Here is a 16,862-nt window from a genome sequence, read left to right as displayed (position 1 = left end):
AAATATATATATATATATATATATATTTTATGAGCCGTGCTACGTATACAATCCCGGTTGGGAGTCTGCGTGGGCAGGACATGGATAGTTATGTCATTTCCTTTACAATTTTGGTCAAATGTAAAAAATGCCCCACTTTATCTTCCCTCCCTCAAGCGATTCCACATATCTCTCTCCCTTTCAATTCTTTCTCTCTTCCCACAACATAGCCAGCGTGAAACTCCAACACTGTCGGCCAATCTTTGAGCTCCGTCTCGCCACTACAAGAAAAATGGTCTTTTACGACTAATTTAATGCAACGAAAAGACTATTAGCAACCAATTTTGGTTGCTAATAGTCTTTTCGTTGCATTAAATTGGTCGTAAAAGACCATTTTTCTTGTAGTGCGCATAGTCGACATCATCTTCTCCTCCACGAGCAACCGACCACGTAAAACATCTACTTCTGAACGAACCTTCTTTTTTTGTTAATTTTTTCTTAGATTTCTTTTATTTGGCAAATTTATTTATATTGGCATTGTGTAAATTTAATTTGTAGCTTCAAATTCTATGTTCTGTAAATCCATCACAGAGCTCATCAATCATGCTATTAGGGTGCACGCTTGTAAATTCAAAGTCGTTGGGTTTGCATAAAGACATAACAAGTGCTTGTCAAAATTTTCAAATCTCAAAGTAAAGAAAGAAGGTCTTCGAACATGGAATTTTTTCTTTTCAAATTGGCAATTTGCTGATGAACTTGACAAATGATTTGGCTCCAAAACAGCGCACTGCATAATATTACTTTTATGTTTAGTTTTTAACGTCAAAGTGTTGGTTTATTTTTTTTCATTTATGGATTTGTGATCGTGGATTGCATGACATGGGTAAAGATGAAGAAAGGGAAGGAGTTCTGCAAATGTAATATCCTTAGGAATGAACTTAATTGGGGTAAGGAATATGATTGTAAAGGAGTTTTTACATGCATATAAGGCTGGTGAATCTTTATTTGTTCAATGCTTGCAAATGGTTCAAAAGACTAATACAAGCTGTTGCAACTTCCAATTGCTATCTGAAAAATGGAAGTGCACTTAATATTACTTTTTCTCTTGCTCTAATTTTGCTTACTGCCTTTACCTAAATGTAGCAAACCACTTTCAAGTTAATATAAGAGACTGATGGGTGGGAGAGCTGTTGGAATTTTAGTGAATTCCATAACCCAAGATCACACCTCAAATCGTTGTTAAAAAAAAAAAAAAAAAATTGATTTCGACAATTTTGCAATGTATGATTTATGAGCTCTGTAGGTATGCTAATAGAAAAGAATCGCTACTCTTATTCCCAGGTTGAAGGAGGACAAGAAGTTGTAAACCAAGTAGAGTTGGATGCCATTTCTCATAGCAAATAATTGACTCTAATTCTAAGTGCACAAACATTAGAAGATGCAAGCTTGCTCAGTTGCTGATTTGGAGTCTTCTTGTTTATAGTTTTGGATTTCTAGTTTGCTCGAGTTGATGTATTGATGTATTTGATCTTGCTCAGTTGATGATTTGAGTTTTTTATGATGTATCTTCAGATCAGTTCATCCATTGTATAATTTTGGATTTCAAGTTTTTGATGATGTATTCTCAAACTTGTTATAGTTTTGGATTTCAAGTTTTTAATGAAGAATTGAAATGCAATTTTTGCTATTGGCAGTTTTTGAATTTGTTTATGAAGTTACATTCTTGAGTGATGTCTATTTTTACCCATTAGAATTTTTATTTTGTTGCTGATGGAAAGTACACTCCTGTTTTTATTTCACTAATGCAATGCTATGTAAATAAAACCACAAAAGCAGAGAATTTGTGGAAAACTCCGATAATTTATTGTAACATCATAAGTTTGGTACAGTGTAGCACATAAAGTAACATCACAACAACTTTACAAGTAACCTGTCTAACGACAACTCTTACAAACTTAACCAATCAGCTAAGTCCCCATCACAACATTAATTTTCCTCTCTTTTGGAGGTTTTCCTCTCTTTGTTGGAGTTCTCCTTCTCTCTGCTGGAGATCTCTTTCCCGGGCAACTGGACATTCATTGTATTCTTCATGAAAGTTCTAGGATGTGCTTGTGGTTCTAAGGATTAAAATATGTCACATTTCTACCATGAAAAAATGGGCAAAATGAGAAAAGAAAAGTTAATGGTTAATGAAGCTTTAACTTCTTAAGCTACAATAGTAAGAGGCTAAGGAACTTACAAGATTTGATTGTTATATATCTCTTGCAATCCACTGACAGGGGAAAGGACTATACTTTGTATATTATTTCTCTTACATAACCAAAGACATCCATTCATTCCACCACTGCAAAAGGATTACAATGAGTACAAGTAGTTAAGCTGCATGGTGATACAATGTCAAACGATCATAATTATTCAATCTCCCAAGGAAATTTCTCATGCAAGGGTAGATGGAAACATATTCTATAATACTAGATATTTTGTAAAGCCATAAGATGACTAGGATGTACGTATGGTAAATCAAATATCACACTATTCCTAACCTTCTCTTCCTTCTGCATAAACCATGAAACAAGGCATAAAAAACAATATATTTTAGAACCAAATACAAATAAACCCCTATTGCAGATCGCTAAAGTTCCTTCAAGCTTCTTTGTTGCAGCAAGCAACTTCTTCTCATCAATGAACAACAACTTGACAACATCTTGTTTTTCTGGTCATTAATTTTCTATATTTTATTGGCATAGCACTTGAACCGTAACATGCAAGTAGCAGGCTTACCCACCATCACAAGCAGTGGACAGAAAAATAACTCAATAAATTAATCCCTAAGAAAAGAAGGAAAAAAAAAAATTTGCTGGCAGTGTTTCCATGAGCTGATCAAAGGGTTTAAAAGGCTCCCCCAAGAAAAAAGTAATTTCTAAATCAATAAGATCTTTGAGACTAGAAGCAAAAGGAGCATAGTGGTAAGGATAAAACTTGAGAGAGGCAGTAGATAGATGCAAATTCGAAGCTCGATGGTCGTGACTCAAATTTACATGAAGTTGAACTTTAATCAATCATTAATCAAGAATGGGTTTCACAAATTTGAGGCTTCTAAAGAGGGAGGGATGATCGTGAATCAAGGTATAGATTTCGAAACTTAATCGGTTCAATAATGGGTTTTGAAGAATCAGGACTTTAAAAGAAGGAGGGAGAAGGGTTAGGGTTAGGGTTTTGAAGGGAGGGGTAAAGTTTTCAGAGGGAGAGGGGAGGGGGAAGGGGCTTCTGATCCAGAGGGTTTCATCTCTCTAGTAATGAAATGATTCGAATTGTTTCACTTTGTGTGCATGCAGTCTCTATTCGGGGACTGCATCCTGAATTTTTCATATTTTATAGGGAATAGTTAAAGATGTAGAAATAAAGTAATAGAAATAATAATAAAGAAATAATATAAAATATTATTTTAATAGAATAGAAAAATGATAGGGAATGTGATGTAGTACGACGCAACAGATAAGTTAAAGTCAATCAACTAAGTACCATAATTGTTAAAATACAAATTCGCTTAAACACAAGCATACAAAAAATATTACAGTTATCCAGTAAAACATAATAAAACCATAATACAAGAGTCAAAAGTGGCAAACAAATCCCGATATATGAGCAAGTGACACCAAATCACTCAACTGGTAGAACTGCATCTTTAGGTTTAACCTCATCATATGCATCAAAGTCTACGGTAGCACGGAATGGTACCGCAGGTAAGTAATAATCCAAACAACCCATGAGACAAAAATATATAGATGCAACCAACAAACATGCATGCATTTGATGGGTTATGCATGAGACCCAAAAACATAATTTTTCTGGAAAATGAATATTTTCAAATGCAGGCCAAAATCTCATTTTGGCCCAAAACATTTCCTTAAAACATAACCACCATTTTTCCAGAAAATGGCCCACGTAAAAAATCTACAATTTTTCCAAAAAATAGTCCACATGATTCTTTAATCAAATTCCGTCATTTTCCCAGAAAATGGCCCATCATAAAAATTAACAATTTTTTCAGAAAATTGTCCATATAAATCCAATTTATCAAAACTCGTCATTATTCCAGAAAATGGCCCATTATCCAATTTTACCGTATGCACCATGATCCGCACACCCTGGCTCTCATCACCACACTGCAGGTAACGACCACACATGTGATTTCGTAATAAGCGATACCCAACTCCGCGCCCAGCGCATACCATGACTAGGCATCCTCTAGTCCCTGCCAGTAAAGGGACCACGGAGTCGGCACGACAGCGTTGCCGTATTGTCTGAGCCTGTTGTCGCCTAACAACAATTCAAGGGACGTCACTTAGTATATTCTGCTCCCAAGTGACCAGAGGAGCTTCACCGAGATAATGCCCCATCTCTACTTGAGGTCGTGATACACAAGTACTCAAAAATCATTTTTCATATGAAAACTCAGTTTTCAAATATCCACATGAACATGTATGCAATTATGAAAAAATCCAATTTTCAGTTACAAACATGAACATGCGTGCAATTGCAATGTACATGACACGGCACAAATAATCAACAGCCAACAAAATGCCAACATAAACCAAATCACACAACAGCTCCATCCTCTAATCCAACTGACCCCCTACTCCTAGACTTAGTCTGGCACAACCAACCAATTCACAGTAAATATGAGTTAGCACAAAAATATAATTAAACCTCCAAAGTTCTTTGAAAACATATTTACAGCGCTATAATATAATTTTCGGAGGATCACGAAGATACAAGAGGCTGCGGCAAGGCAACGCCACAGTGCAAAATACACTGTGGCCGAGTGTCTCAAAATATCCAAATTTGAACGGAGACAAACGAAGATTAAGGAATGCTAGGGTACGACTCAGGGGTGCTGGTGAAGTTAAAGATAGTGGTAGTTGGCTGTGGGTGGCGGCATAGAGGGCGGTCGAAAGCCAAAAACTCCAAATCGGAAAGTGAAATGGCTGGGCTTCACTAGTGGCGGATCGAGGCTAGGGAAGGGTGGTTTGGGTTGCTAGAAGGCCAATGATAAATTGGTGAAAGAATGGCGGCCAATGGTGGAGCGACGACGACACTGGAGCACAAAGAAGCCATAGCTTGGAGAGGGGCGTGGGGGCTAACGGCGGCACGATTTGGGCTAAAACCAGAGGGGGAAGGCGCTGGCTAGTGGGGAATCAAATGGGAGGGGCATTGGTGACCATGAATGGCGCACAACAACTTTGGGTGGAGGGGAAGAAAATGGATGGGGAGTGAGAGAGGGTTGGGTCATGAGCGGGAGAAAGGAGAAGCAGAGGAAAAATAATAGGAAAAGAAAAAAGGAGGAAAGAAAAAGGGAAAGAGGGAAAAAGGAAGAGAGAAAAAGGAAAAAGCAAGGGAAAGAAATGAGATCTAATCCTTAACTTGGGTCACAAAACTGATCCAACGAAATGTGGCTCTTGGTATCCAAAGCTCTTCTTCAACAATGACACATGGAATACATCATGAATTTCCCAAAAATAATCCAACAATGCAACTCTATAAGCAACGGGCCCTATCTTCTCCAAAATTTGAAAAGGGCCAACATACCTCAGACTAAGTTTTCCTTTCTAACCAAAATGCTTAACACCTTTCATGGGAGAGACTTTGAGATAAACCCAATCATCTTTCTCAAAAGATAAGTCTCTTCTCCTCGTATCAGCATAACTTTTCTAACGACTTTGCGCTGCCGCCATTTTATCCCTTATAACCCGAACCTGATCTTGCATTTCTTGGATTATCTCGGGCCCAATTAACTTTTTCTTGCTAACTTCATTCCAACACAATGGTGATTTGCACTTCCTCCCATAAAGAGCTTCATACGGTGCCATCTGAATGGATGCATGAAAATTATTATTGTAAGCAAACTCTCTAAGGGCAGATGATTTTCCCAACTTCCTTGGGATTCCATAACACAAGCCTGTAACATATCCTCAAGAGTCTAAATAGTGCGCTCCAATTGACCATCAGTATGAGGGTGATGCGCAGTACTAAACTTAAATTTAGTACCTACAGCTGCTTGCAAACACTTTAAAAAATTATTTGTGAACCGTAGATCCCAATCCGACACAATACTCTTGGGCATCCCGTGCAACCACACTATCTCTTTAACATACAACCGAGTCAACTTTTCCAAAGAGTCGGTATTATTGATAGGTAAGAAATAGGCACTCTTGGTTAATCAATCAACAACCACCCAAATCAAGTTATTTCCACTGGGAGTCCTCGGTAAGCCCACTACAAAATCCAATATACAATGTCATCCCACTTCTACTTAGGAATAAGGAGAGGTTGAAGTATACCAGTGGGTCTAAGATGTTAAGCTTTAACTTGACGACACGTGTCACATCTCTCAATGAATATGGTGATATCCTTTTTCATCCCTTCCCACTAGTAATTTCTCTTTAAGTCTCGATACATCTTTGTGCTTCCAGGATGAATAGAATAAGGAGCCGCATGAGCTTCTACCAAAATTCATTACTTAAATTCTGAATCTTGAGGAATTACGCTACGATTCTGAAACTGAAGAATACCATCTGTATCCAAACTGTAGTGCAAAGGTCCTTTAGATTTTCTAACTCTCTTCTTAATATCTAACAACTTTCGGTCATTTCTCTGGAGAGTCCTCAATTCCTGAAAATCAATCACTCGAACATCCAGAACTAAAGATAACAATTCTTCTTGTTGCGAGCTCACAATAAGAAGCATTCTCATTCCACAAAGAAGTGACTCCAACCCTGACGATTTAGCCTCATCCACCAAATGAGACTTCCGACTCAATGCATTTGCGACTAGATTCACTTTCCCTAGATGATACTTGATCTCGCTCTGATAGTCGCTGATCAACTCTAACCATTGTCTCTGCCTCATATTGAGGTTCTTCTGAGAAAACAGATGCTTCAAACTCTTGTGATCAGTGTAGAATTTACAAACTTCTCCATACAAATAGTATCGCCAAATCTTAAGAGCAAACACTATCGCTTCCAATTCCAAATCATGCGTGAGATAACTCCTCTCATGATCTTTCAACTAACGAAATGCATAAGCAACAACTCATCCCTCCTGCATAAGAACGCATCCTAATATAAACATGGATGCATCGCTAAAAACCACAAACGGCTTGTGTGGTTCAGGAAGTTCCAAAACATGCGCTGTTGTCAGTCTCTTCTTCACCTGTTGGAAACTTCTCTCGCATCTATCTGACCAAAAAAACTCAGTATTCTTCCTAGTCAAAGCAGTGAGAGGTCTAGACAACCGAGAAAATCCTTCCACAAATCTTCGATAATACCCGGCAAGTCCCAAGAAACTCTGAATCTCATGCACTATCGAAGGATGAGGCCACGATAAAACAACATCCACCTTGCTAGGATCTATGGCCACACCATCTTGGCAACTGGTGTTCTCTTAACTTCCCAAGCACCAGACGAAGATGATTAACATGCTCTTCCAAATCCCGAGAATAAATCAAAATATCATCAATGAAAATCACCACAAAAGAATCCAAGTAAGGTTGGAATACCTGATTCATCAAATCCATACAGGCTACAGGGGCATTAGCTAACCCAAAAGGCATAACTTTAAACTCATAATGCCCATACCTTGACCTAAAGGCAATCTTGGATCCTTATCTCTTATCCTCAGTTGGTAATACCCTGATCTCAAGTCAGTCTTCAATAAAACAACTGCTTCTTAAAGCTGATCAAACAAGTTATCGATCCGAGGAAGAGGGTACTTATTCTTGATAGTCACCTTATTAAGTTCTCGATAGTCAATACACCTCTTGAGAGTACCATCTTTCTTCTGGACAAATAAAACAGGCACTCCTCAAGGCGAAGTACTAGGCTAAATAAATCCGTTATCAACCAATTCTTGCAACTAAGTTTTCAACTCTTTCAACTTAGCCGGTGCCATACGGTAAGGAGCCTTGTGCACATGAGCCGCTCCAGATTCCAAATCAACAACAAACTCCAACTCATGAACTGGAGGCAACCCAGGCAAATCATCCACAAACACATCAGGAAATTCTTCCAGCATTGGGATATCCACCAAAGACTTCTTCCTAGATGGTTTAGACACCACTTGAACCAAAAAGGCATCTGCTTCACAAGCTATATCTCTCTTTGCTTGAATTGCAAATATAACTATTGGCCTTTCCTTCAACTTAGTTCCCATAAATTCCAAGTAGTCTCCTTCTGAAAGTTGAAAGCTAATTACCCAACTTCTACAATCAATGCTTGTAGAATACCGGTACAACCAATCCATTCCAAGAATAATGTCAAACCCAAGCAACTTGGATAGAATTAAATCCGCATCAAGTGTCCTTCCACCAAAATCCAAAGGATAGCCTAATGTAACTTTAGAGCACCACACAATCTCACCATTAGGGAGAGTCACTACCAAAGATTGTGATGGGGGTTCCATGACTAGATTGCACATTCGTGCAAAAGTGGTTGACACAAAAGACTGAGACGCCCCAGAGTCAAATAAGGTACATGCATAAAAATCATACAAACGAACTCTACTTGAGGCAAACACATACACCAATGAAATTCAAAACAAACAACCCACACCAAGCATCAAATCCAAAGATTAAATTAGACCTATACCTGTAATCACCCTAGCATCCTGAATCTCTGGTGCCTCGTTGTCAACTTCTCCAGGAGTTATTGCATAAACTCAAGCTTGCACCACTTGCCTTTGGTTATTCCTACCACCACATCAACCTCCATGACTTCTCTGAGCTGGCTTAGGACACTTGGGAGCAAAATGCCCCTACTGGGCACAATTGAAACACTGAGTCCCACCCTGAGGGCACTCACCCCTGTGGGCTCTGTTACACCTATTGTAGATTGGAGTTCGGCCTCCCACACATACACTGAAGGCTACCAGCGATTGGGCCCCAGTCCTTTGCATAAACTTCTGTTGCAAACTGGAATCACTCCCTTCACCAGCAAAACTCCTCTTCTTCTGACCCGGAGGGGAGCCTAGCACAAAACTATTCTCATGCTCCGCAATGGGGGCCATATCAACTAACTTTTGAAAATTTGAAATCTGATGACATGATACATGTCTGTGTATATCATGTCACAAACCCTCCTGGAAATGCTCAGCCTGCATATCTTCAGTGGCAATGAGGTAGGTAGCAAATCGCCCGAGCTCCATAAATTTCTGGGCATATTGCTCAATCAAAATATTTCCTTGGACCAAGTTACTAAATTCCCGCGCCTTTTGTCACCTCACGGAAATGGGAAAGAAACAGTCATCAAATTCTTTCTTGAAATGCTACCAAGACATAGTGGCAAATGACTCCAACTCCATCACCAAAAGCTCCTGCTTAGTCTTCTACCAATTTGTCGCATCACCTTTCAGTAGGTAACTCCTATACAACACTTGTTGGGCTTCCATGCAACGAAAAACTTCAAAAGTCCTTTCTAGGTCCTCAATCCACCTTCCAGCCCGAAGTGGATCCTCTTCACCACTAAAGACATGGGTCCTATGCGCTAGGAAGCTCACATAGGTGCACCCTTCTTGAACTACTCTATTCTGATCTCCTTATGGTAGTCGGAAATTTTGCTGAAGGAACTCCGTCATTCTATTTAATGCCCTAGACATGGCATAGTTTCCATCGCCTTGTAGTAATTCATCATTGGGCTCATGCGTCGGCCTTCTCGGTCTTACCATCTTCCTGCCGTAGCATAACCTTTAACCCCACTTAAACTTCAGAAAAAACAAAATAAAGTATAATAAAACCATATAAAAATAAAATAAAATAGGTTCCATAATTAAAATAATATAATTTCAAATCAATTAAAATTAAATTAAAGAAAAATAATTTCAAATTACAACTTTAAAATTTTCTGGTACTGCACCTAAGGGACATGTGGTTTTACCCAGAGCCAAACTGCTCTGATACGACCTATGACATCTCCAACTCCCACGTACCAAAATACAGAAATCAAGGTATTAGGATGATGACAATACGGGTCACACACCCCAACGACAAGTGCTAAGTGTGTGCACATGCAACAAGTGTAAAACAAAAGATACAGCGAATAAGTTAGAGTCAATCGACTAAGTACCTGAATTGTTAAAATACAAATTCGCTTAAACACAAGTGTACAAAAAATATTACAGTTATCCAATAAAACATAATAAAACCATAATTCAAGAGTCAAAAGTGGGAAACAAATCCCGATATATGAGCAAGTGACACCAAATCAATCCTCTGGGGGAACCTCCTCATCATTTGCATCAAAGTCTACAGTACCACCGAATGGTACTAGAAAGACTTTTAAATAAAATTATTCATCTATAAATAATTCAATATAGAATATTTGTGTGGGAAATATGTCACACCCGGACATCTTTAGTGGCTAGAAAAGTTTACTGTAGAGGACTTTGTGTCAGACAATATCCGGGAAAATTAGTTTCCCCACATGGGAAGTTCATCAGCAAAAGTTTATATTCAAAAGTCAAAAACAAAAGACCCGACAAACAAACTAGTAGAAGTCAATTTCCCAACCACCACCCTACACATCTAGCTTGCCTCTTGACTCCCCATTTGACCACTCTCACCCACACACACGTTCTTTTCCAATATAAGCACTCCCTGTTAACAGAATGGAATTGTTGAATATTTTGCATTCTTTCATTTATGAACACTGTGTCTATATATAGACTTTACATGAGGAATCAAAGAATATATTATGGTTACAATTAATGGTAGAGAATAACAGAGTGTAGCCTCTACAGTGCACACTAGTGGTCTGCTACTACTGTGCTGTTGGTATGCTGTGTGACTAGTTTATCACATAGTTTAATATGCCCCCTTGAGTCCAAGGGGGTGTCAACCACTTTGAGACTTGCTTTAAAATGATTAAATTTTTCTGCAACTAACGGTTTGGTAAGAACATTTGCCAGTTGGTCTTTGGAGCTACAAAAGGAAATTCTGAGTGTGTTGGCAGTGACACAATCCCGTACAAAAAGGTAGTCTATGTCCATGTGATTGGTTTTTTTAATGAAAAACAGGATTAGCACAAAGGTATGTTGCACCAAGATTGTCACACCAAAGTGTTGGTGCTTGAGGTAAAAAAATACCAAGTTCTTTGAGAAGATTTTGAAGCCATATTAATTTAGCTACTGAAGATGCCAAGGACTTGGATTCAGCTTCTGTAGATGGATCTAGCTATTGTTTTCTGGTTCTTAGAGCTCCATTATATGAGATGGTTGCCGAGATAAATGCAAAATCCACCGGTTGATCATCAATCATCCGGACAACCACCCCAATCTGCATCAGAATAAGCTTGATTAAGAAGCAAAAAATAAGCCATGGTTGATTGTACCCTTGAGATATCGCAAGACCCTTTTCAGTGCACTCCAATGAGTAATTTTGGATGAGTGCATAAATTGACAAAGTTTATTCACTGGAAATGAAATATCTAGGCAGGTGAGATTGAGGTATTGAAGACCTCTAACTAGGCTTTTGTAGAGAACATGATCATCAAAATTAGGGGAATCAAATTTAGAAAGCTTAAGGGATGTGGCCATTGGTGAGGACATGGGTTTAGACTGAAGCATGTTGCTGCGAGTGAGTAAGGTTTTGATATATTTTCTTTGGGACATCAACAAGCCATCTGATGTATGATCCATTTCAAGACCCAAAAAGAAAGACAAAGTCCCCAGATCCTGAACAAGGAAGGCAGTACGCATGACAACAATCAAAGTATCAATAACAGAGGAGTTGGATGCAGTTATCACTATGTCATCGACATAGACAAGTAAGAAAATCTTAACAGCACTATTACTAGGTAGCCATGAACTAAGTTGTTCAAACCAAGCTCTTGGAGCTTGCTTCAACCCATAAATTTCCTTGTTGATGAGACACATCAATGGACATGATGAGATGAATTGTCGAAGGTTTAACCACGGGAGTGATTGTCTCATGGTAATCAAGTCCAAGCTGTTGGTGAAAGCCTTTGGCCACCAATTAGGCCTTTCGTCTCTAAAAGAACCATCTACATTAGTCTTGGTTCAATATACCCAACAGCACCCAAGAATGTTTGAAGATGGAACAGGTGGTACAATTGTCTAAGTGAGGTTGTGAGTCAAAGCAGCAAATTCATGAGCCATAGCCGCACACCAATCTGGAAATTTTGAAGCCAATGTGTAGCTTGAAGGCTTATCGGGAATGGAAACAGTGGTGGTGAGGCACTAGCAGGCTGGGTAGGGTACAGTACCTTCAGAGAGCATTCTAGGGCAAGAGGAATTGGTCTGGGCACTAGTTATTATGGGTAACCGAGGAGGGACAAGAATGAGAGGATCAGTAGAGATGAAGGGAGGTGAGGTGTTTGATGAGATCAGGAGGTAGACGATGATGCAAGGGAAGGAATTTGTGGTATTGGACTGAGGCCTAGGCCAAGAACTGAAGGTGACTGTGAGGAAGTTGGGCTAGCGGGAGGTAAGTGTGGAGCTGGGCTGAGAATTGAAGGGGATAGAATGGGTAAGGCGACTTGAGTAGAAGGAGTAAACTGAGAAGAGATTGTGGGCCTTGACTGAGCGATTGTATTGGGCTGAGACTTTGCAAGAGGAAATGAGTTTTCATCAAAAGTGACGTCATGTGATATGTAAAGTCTATTGTTTGACAAATCTAAATATTTGTATCCCTTGTGTGAAGCACTGTAGCCAAGAAATAAGCAAGGAGTGGACTGAAAATTAAATTTGTTTGAGAGATATGGTCGAAAGTTGGGCCAACACACTTTCAAAAACTTGTAATCGGGTTCATGATTATAAATCAAAGAATTTGGAGATTTGTGATTTAATGTTGGAGAGGAGAGACGATTTATTAAATAAACTGCAATTTCAAAGGTATCGGCCCAATATGAAAAGGGAAGAGATGCTTGGGCCAAGAGAGCAAGGCTGGTTTCAACAATATGACAGTGCTTTCTCTCAACAAGCCCTTTTTGTTGATGACTATGAGGACATGAGAGGCAATGTTGAATTCCAAATTTTTGACACATGGAGGTAATGGGTTTAAATTCACCACCTCAATCAATTTGTAATGTTATTAATTTGATGTTAAACATTCTTTCAACAAAGGGTAAAAACGTGGAAAATATATGAAGAACATCAAATTTTTGTTTCATAGGGAAAGCCAAGTGAATCTAGTATAGTGGTTCACAAAAGAAACATAGTATTTATAACCCAAATGGGATACATATGAAGATGGGCCCCAAAGGTCCAAACAAATTAACTCTAAGGGCCTTTGATACTCGGGCCAACTTGAAGGAAATGGAAGCTGATGTGATTTCGCAAGTGGACAAACTGGGCATTTGAAAGAAGCTTCTGAGGAGCAATATGTCAAGCAACTGTTGTTCAGAACATGATGGACAAGAGCAAGGGAAGGGTGACCCAATCTGCGATGCCACTGTGGAAGAGAGGTTTTTTGACTAACATGGATCAAAGGAGAAGATGAAGAGGTGGTGGGAAACACGTATAACCCATCATCAGTTGGCCCAGTGAGGAGCGTTTGCTTCGTCTGTGAATCCTTAATAGAGAAATGTGATAGTGGAACTCAAAGAAACAGTGATTGTCAATGTAAAAATGAAGGATAGAGATCAAATCTTTGGTAATTGATAGAACATGAAGAAAATTTTTAAGAAGAAAGGAAGATGAAGTGGAGGGAAAAGGAGAATCACCAAAATTTTGTATGAGTCAAGTGCCATCGCCAACCTTGATAGTGTCATCACCACTATATTGTTCTGATGAGAGATTCAAGTTTGACAATTCATTTGTGATATGATGTGTACCGATAGAGTCAGGGTACCACACATTGTCTGAGGATGAGTTAGGAGTAGTGAAATTAGAAGAAAATTTCTTAGGAGAATAATATTGGTAAGAATGATTAAACCTGTTTTGGCATTGGAGGCCGACATGTCCTATTTTGTTTCAAACTTGGAATGTTGGCCATGGGGATGTGTTCTGTTGGGATGGGTTGCTAGAACCATTATGACCACCATGATTGTTATAGGAATGCCTCCCACGTACACGACCCTATCTCCCAACTCGTTGAAAAGGACAACCTCATGTACCATTAGCAGAGCTGAAATTTGCAAAGAGAGAAGTAGTTGCGGTTTTGGTAAGATGCGAGAGTGTGTTCTCTTGGATGAGGAGTTGATATAGTTCATGGGTGGTCAAAGGGTCAACTCTGGTTGTAATGGAGGTTATGAAGAGTTCATAAGAGGGTCCGAGGCCATTTAAGACATAGTGAACAAGCTCTTTATCAGAGAGAGCATTGCCAGTTGCAACAAAGGAGTTGGCTAGAAGATGAACTTTACCAAAATATTTAGAGATGGTTTGTTCACCACGAGAGAGGTTGGTGAGTTGGAACCTAATCTGGAACTCTTTTGCTTGTGAGTGAGAAGAGAACATGGAGGAAAGGGAAGACCATAGTTCTTTGGATGTGGAAGATGATAGTACATGACCAAGAATGGATTCTAAGAGAGAGGAGAACTTAGGACCAATTGGCCAGTACATGATTGAGCTGAATTATTGCATTTTTAATGCTTTTGGAACCAATATATATTAATTCTTTCATTACTTTATCATTGGTTTTATATGAAAAAATGAATAAATCAAAGTTGTAATTTTAATTGATTAAAAGCATGAATTTCTGCTTTAATTTTATCAATTGTTGATTACTATGGATTATGGTACATATCGCTCGAGCGGCAAAAAGCCGCCACTCTAGCGAATTCAGGCAGATTCAAACACTCGACTTCAGCTCGACAATGGGCTCAAGCGGGTGTGCGGGAAAGGAGATCGCTCGAGCGGAGGCATTTGGCCGCTCAAGCAAAGTTAGGTTGAGTGGAACGCTCGATGTTCGCTCGACCCTCCGCTCGAGCGAATTTAGGGAGAGTCAAACGTTCGATGTTCGCTCTACACTCTGCTCGAGCAAATATCACATTTTACAGATTAGTGTTTATTCCACCGTCAGAGTATATAAATGATTTTTTACATCTTATGGCCGACTTTTGGCCTGAAAAAACTCTGTTTTAATTAGAGAAACACTTAGAATTCATTTTTCCTTTGATTTTCATTCAGATTCGGAGAGGATGATTCATACAATTGATCATTCACGCAGCTACACAATTTCCACTGGATCATTCACTCACACTGCAGCAGATTGCAGAACTCCTTGAGGGGTACAATTGCCACTGCAGCTTAGCCTCCTCCACCGCTTCGAACCTTCATCTCCATTCAATTGGCTTGATCTTTTCACTTCCCTACTTGCTATTTCATTTCAGTTTTAAGTTTCTAAATTATTTTGGAGAATTTTGATTTAGACGTTTGAGTAATTTATTCGTTATTCATTTAATTCATGTTATTTATTTTTATCATTTCGTTAAGCTTTCATTTTAATAGTGATTACAATTACGGTGGTTTAATTTGAGAATTTGTGATTTGAATACAATGATGAACCCTAGAACAATGATTTTGGGCTTTTCAATTTTTAGTGCATGTTTTGTCAATTACTTTCTAATTTAGTTTAATTCTTAATTTAATTTTATTAATTTCTGAGTTTAATCTATTAGTCCTTTACATTCCAATCCAACAATCAAAATCTAAAAACATGAATCTAGTCCATGACTAGTACCCTTTTCCATCCATTGCACATACCATCATTTTATTTTCTGTTTGCGAAGTTTTTCACCTTTTTCAACGAGTTTGATTTTTAAGTAACTTTTCCTGAGGAGACGATCTAGGAATTTATTCCTAATTATTACACGACATCCTCCTGCACTTGGGATAGCTTTAGTGCTACTTATTTTTGAGTGAGTCAGTACATCTCCAGACTAAGAAGGCAGGATTAGGTTTGGGTGTTTGATCTGTGGCCACAGTGAGAAATTCAGGTGGGGAAGGGAGCGAGCCATCAACATAGGAGAAGAGACCTTGACCTCTTAGGTAAGCCGTGGTTTGAACTTTCTAGAGGAGATAGTTTTTCATGGTGAGTTTGGTAGCAACAATGTGAGAGAATGAAGAAGCAAGGGAAGGCACTTAGGAAAGGGAGGGAGAAGGTGACACCATGGATTAAAAAAGGAGCTGAGTTAGAGGGCTTTGATACCATGTTAACAGAATGGAATTGTTGAATATTCTGCATTCTTTCATTTATGAACACAGCAATAGCAGACCACTAGTGTGCACTGCAGAGGCTACATTCTGTTATTCTCTACTATTAATTGTAACCATAATATATTCTTTTATTCCCCATGTAAAGTCTATATAGTCTATCACATAGTCTAATACTCCCATCCTCAAAACGCCCACCCCCGCCCACCAAAGTAGAGAAAGATGTCTAAAATTCTGCATGATATCAAGTCCAACGTCAACACGTATATCACCACAATTCTCAAAGATGTCTAAAGTTCCAATTTAACTAATAAACCTCTAAAACACAAAAGTTCCCATAACAATTAAAGCACCAAGATTAAAATATAGCACATAAAAGTGCACTAGATTTTTGTGTGTGTGTGTGTTTTTTTTTTTTCCAATAGCAAATTTATCAAAATTAGAACTCATGTCAAAAGGTCTTTCAAAACACAAGTACGTACTTACCCAATATTCAAGGCTAAACTACTTGACTCTAGTGGGGACAAGGAGGGTTGGGCCAGATCAATTGATTTGGAAGCCCGCTGCTAATGGAGTCTTCTCTGCAAAGTTAGCTTGGATGATGATCCGAGAAAGGGGGCCGACTGTCTGGTGGGGAAAGTGGGTTTGGCATAAAGTTTTGCCAAACAAGGTTTCTATTTTCATGTGGAAAAGTATGAACAAAGGTCTATTAGTAGACT

General features: G+C 38.8%; 1 protein-coding gene and 1 long non-coding RNA gene across 2 annotated transcripts; one reads left to right on the top strand and one right to left on the bottom strand.

Moving 5' to 3' along the window:
- The first annotated feature begins 386 nt into the window (after window positions 1–386).
- LOC122305598 lies at window positions 387–1,666 on the top strand. The gene is made up of 2 exons (XR_006241171.1): window positions 387–429; window positions 1,321–1,666. It is a non-coding gene; the product is annotated as an uncharacterized LOC122305598 (long non-coding RNA).
- Window positions 1,667–11,203: 9,537 nt separating this feature from the next.
- LOC122304725 (uncharacterized mitochondrial protein AtMg00810-like) lies at window positions 11,204–11,904 on the bottom strand. The gene is made up of 2 exons (XM_043116994.1): window positions 11,443–11,904; window positions 11,204–11,305 (listed from the first exon to the last, which is right to left on the bottom strand). Exons 1-2 carry the CDS (start codon window positions 11,902–11,904, stop codon window positions 11,204–11,206), a joined length of 564 nt encoding a protein of 187 aa, XP_042972928.1.
- Window positions 11,905–16,862: the final 4,958 nt, after the last annotated feature.

Source organism: Carya illinoinensis, chromosome 3 (assembly GCF_018687715.1).
Source record: "Carya illinoinensis cultivar Pawnee chromosome 3, C.illinoinensisPawnee_v1, whole genome shotgun sequence".
NCBI classification, from domain to species: Eukaryota; Viridiplantae; Streptophyta; class Magnoliopsida; order Fagales; family Juglandaceae; genus Carya; species Carya illinoinensis.
The sequence above is the reverse complement of the archived record's forward strand: the minus strand, read 5'-3'. Positions and strand labels throughout refer to the sequence as shown.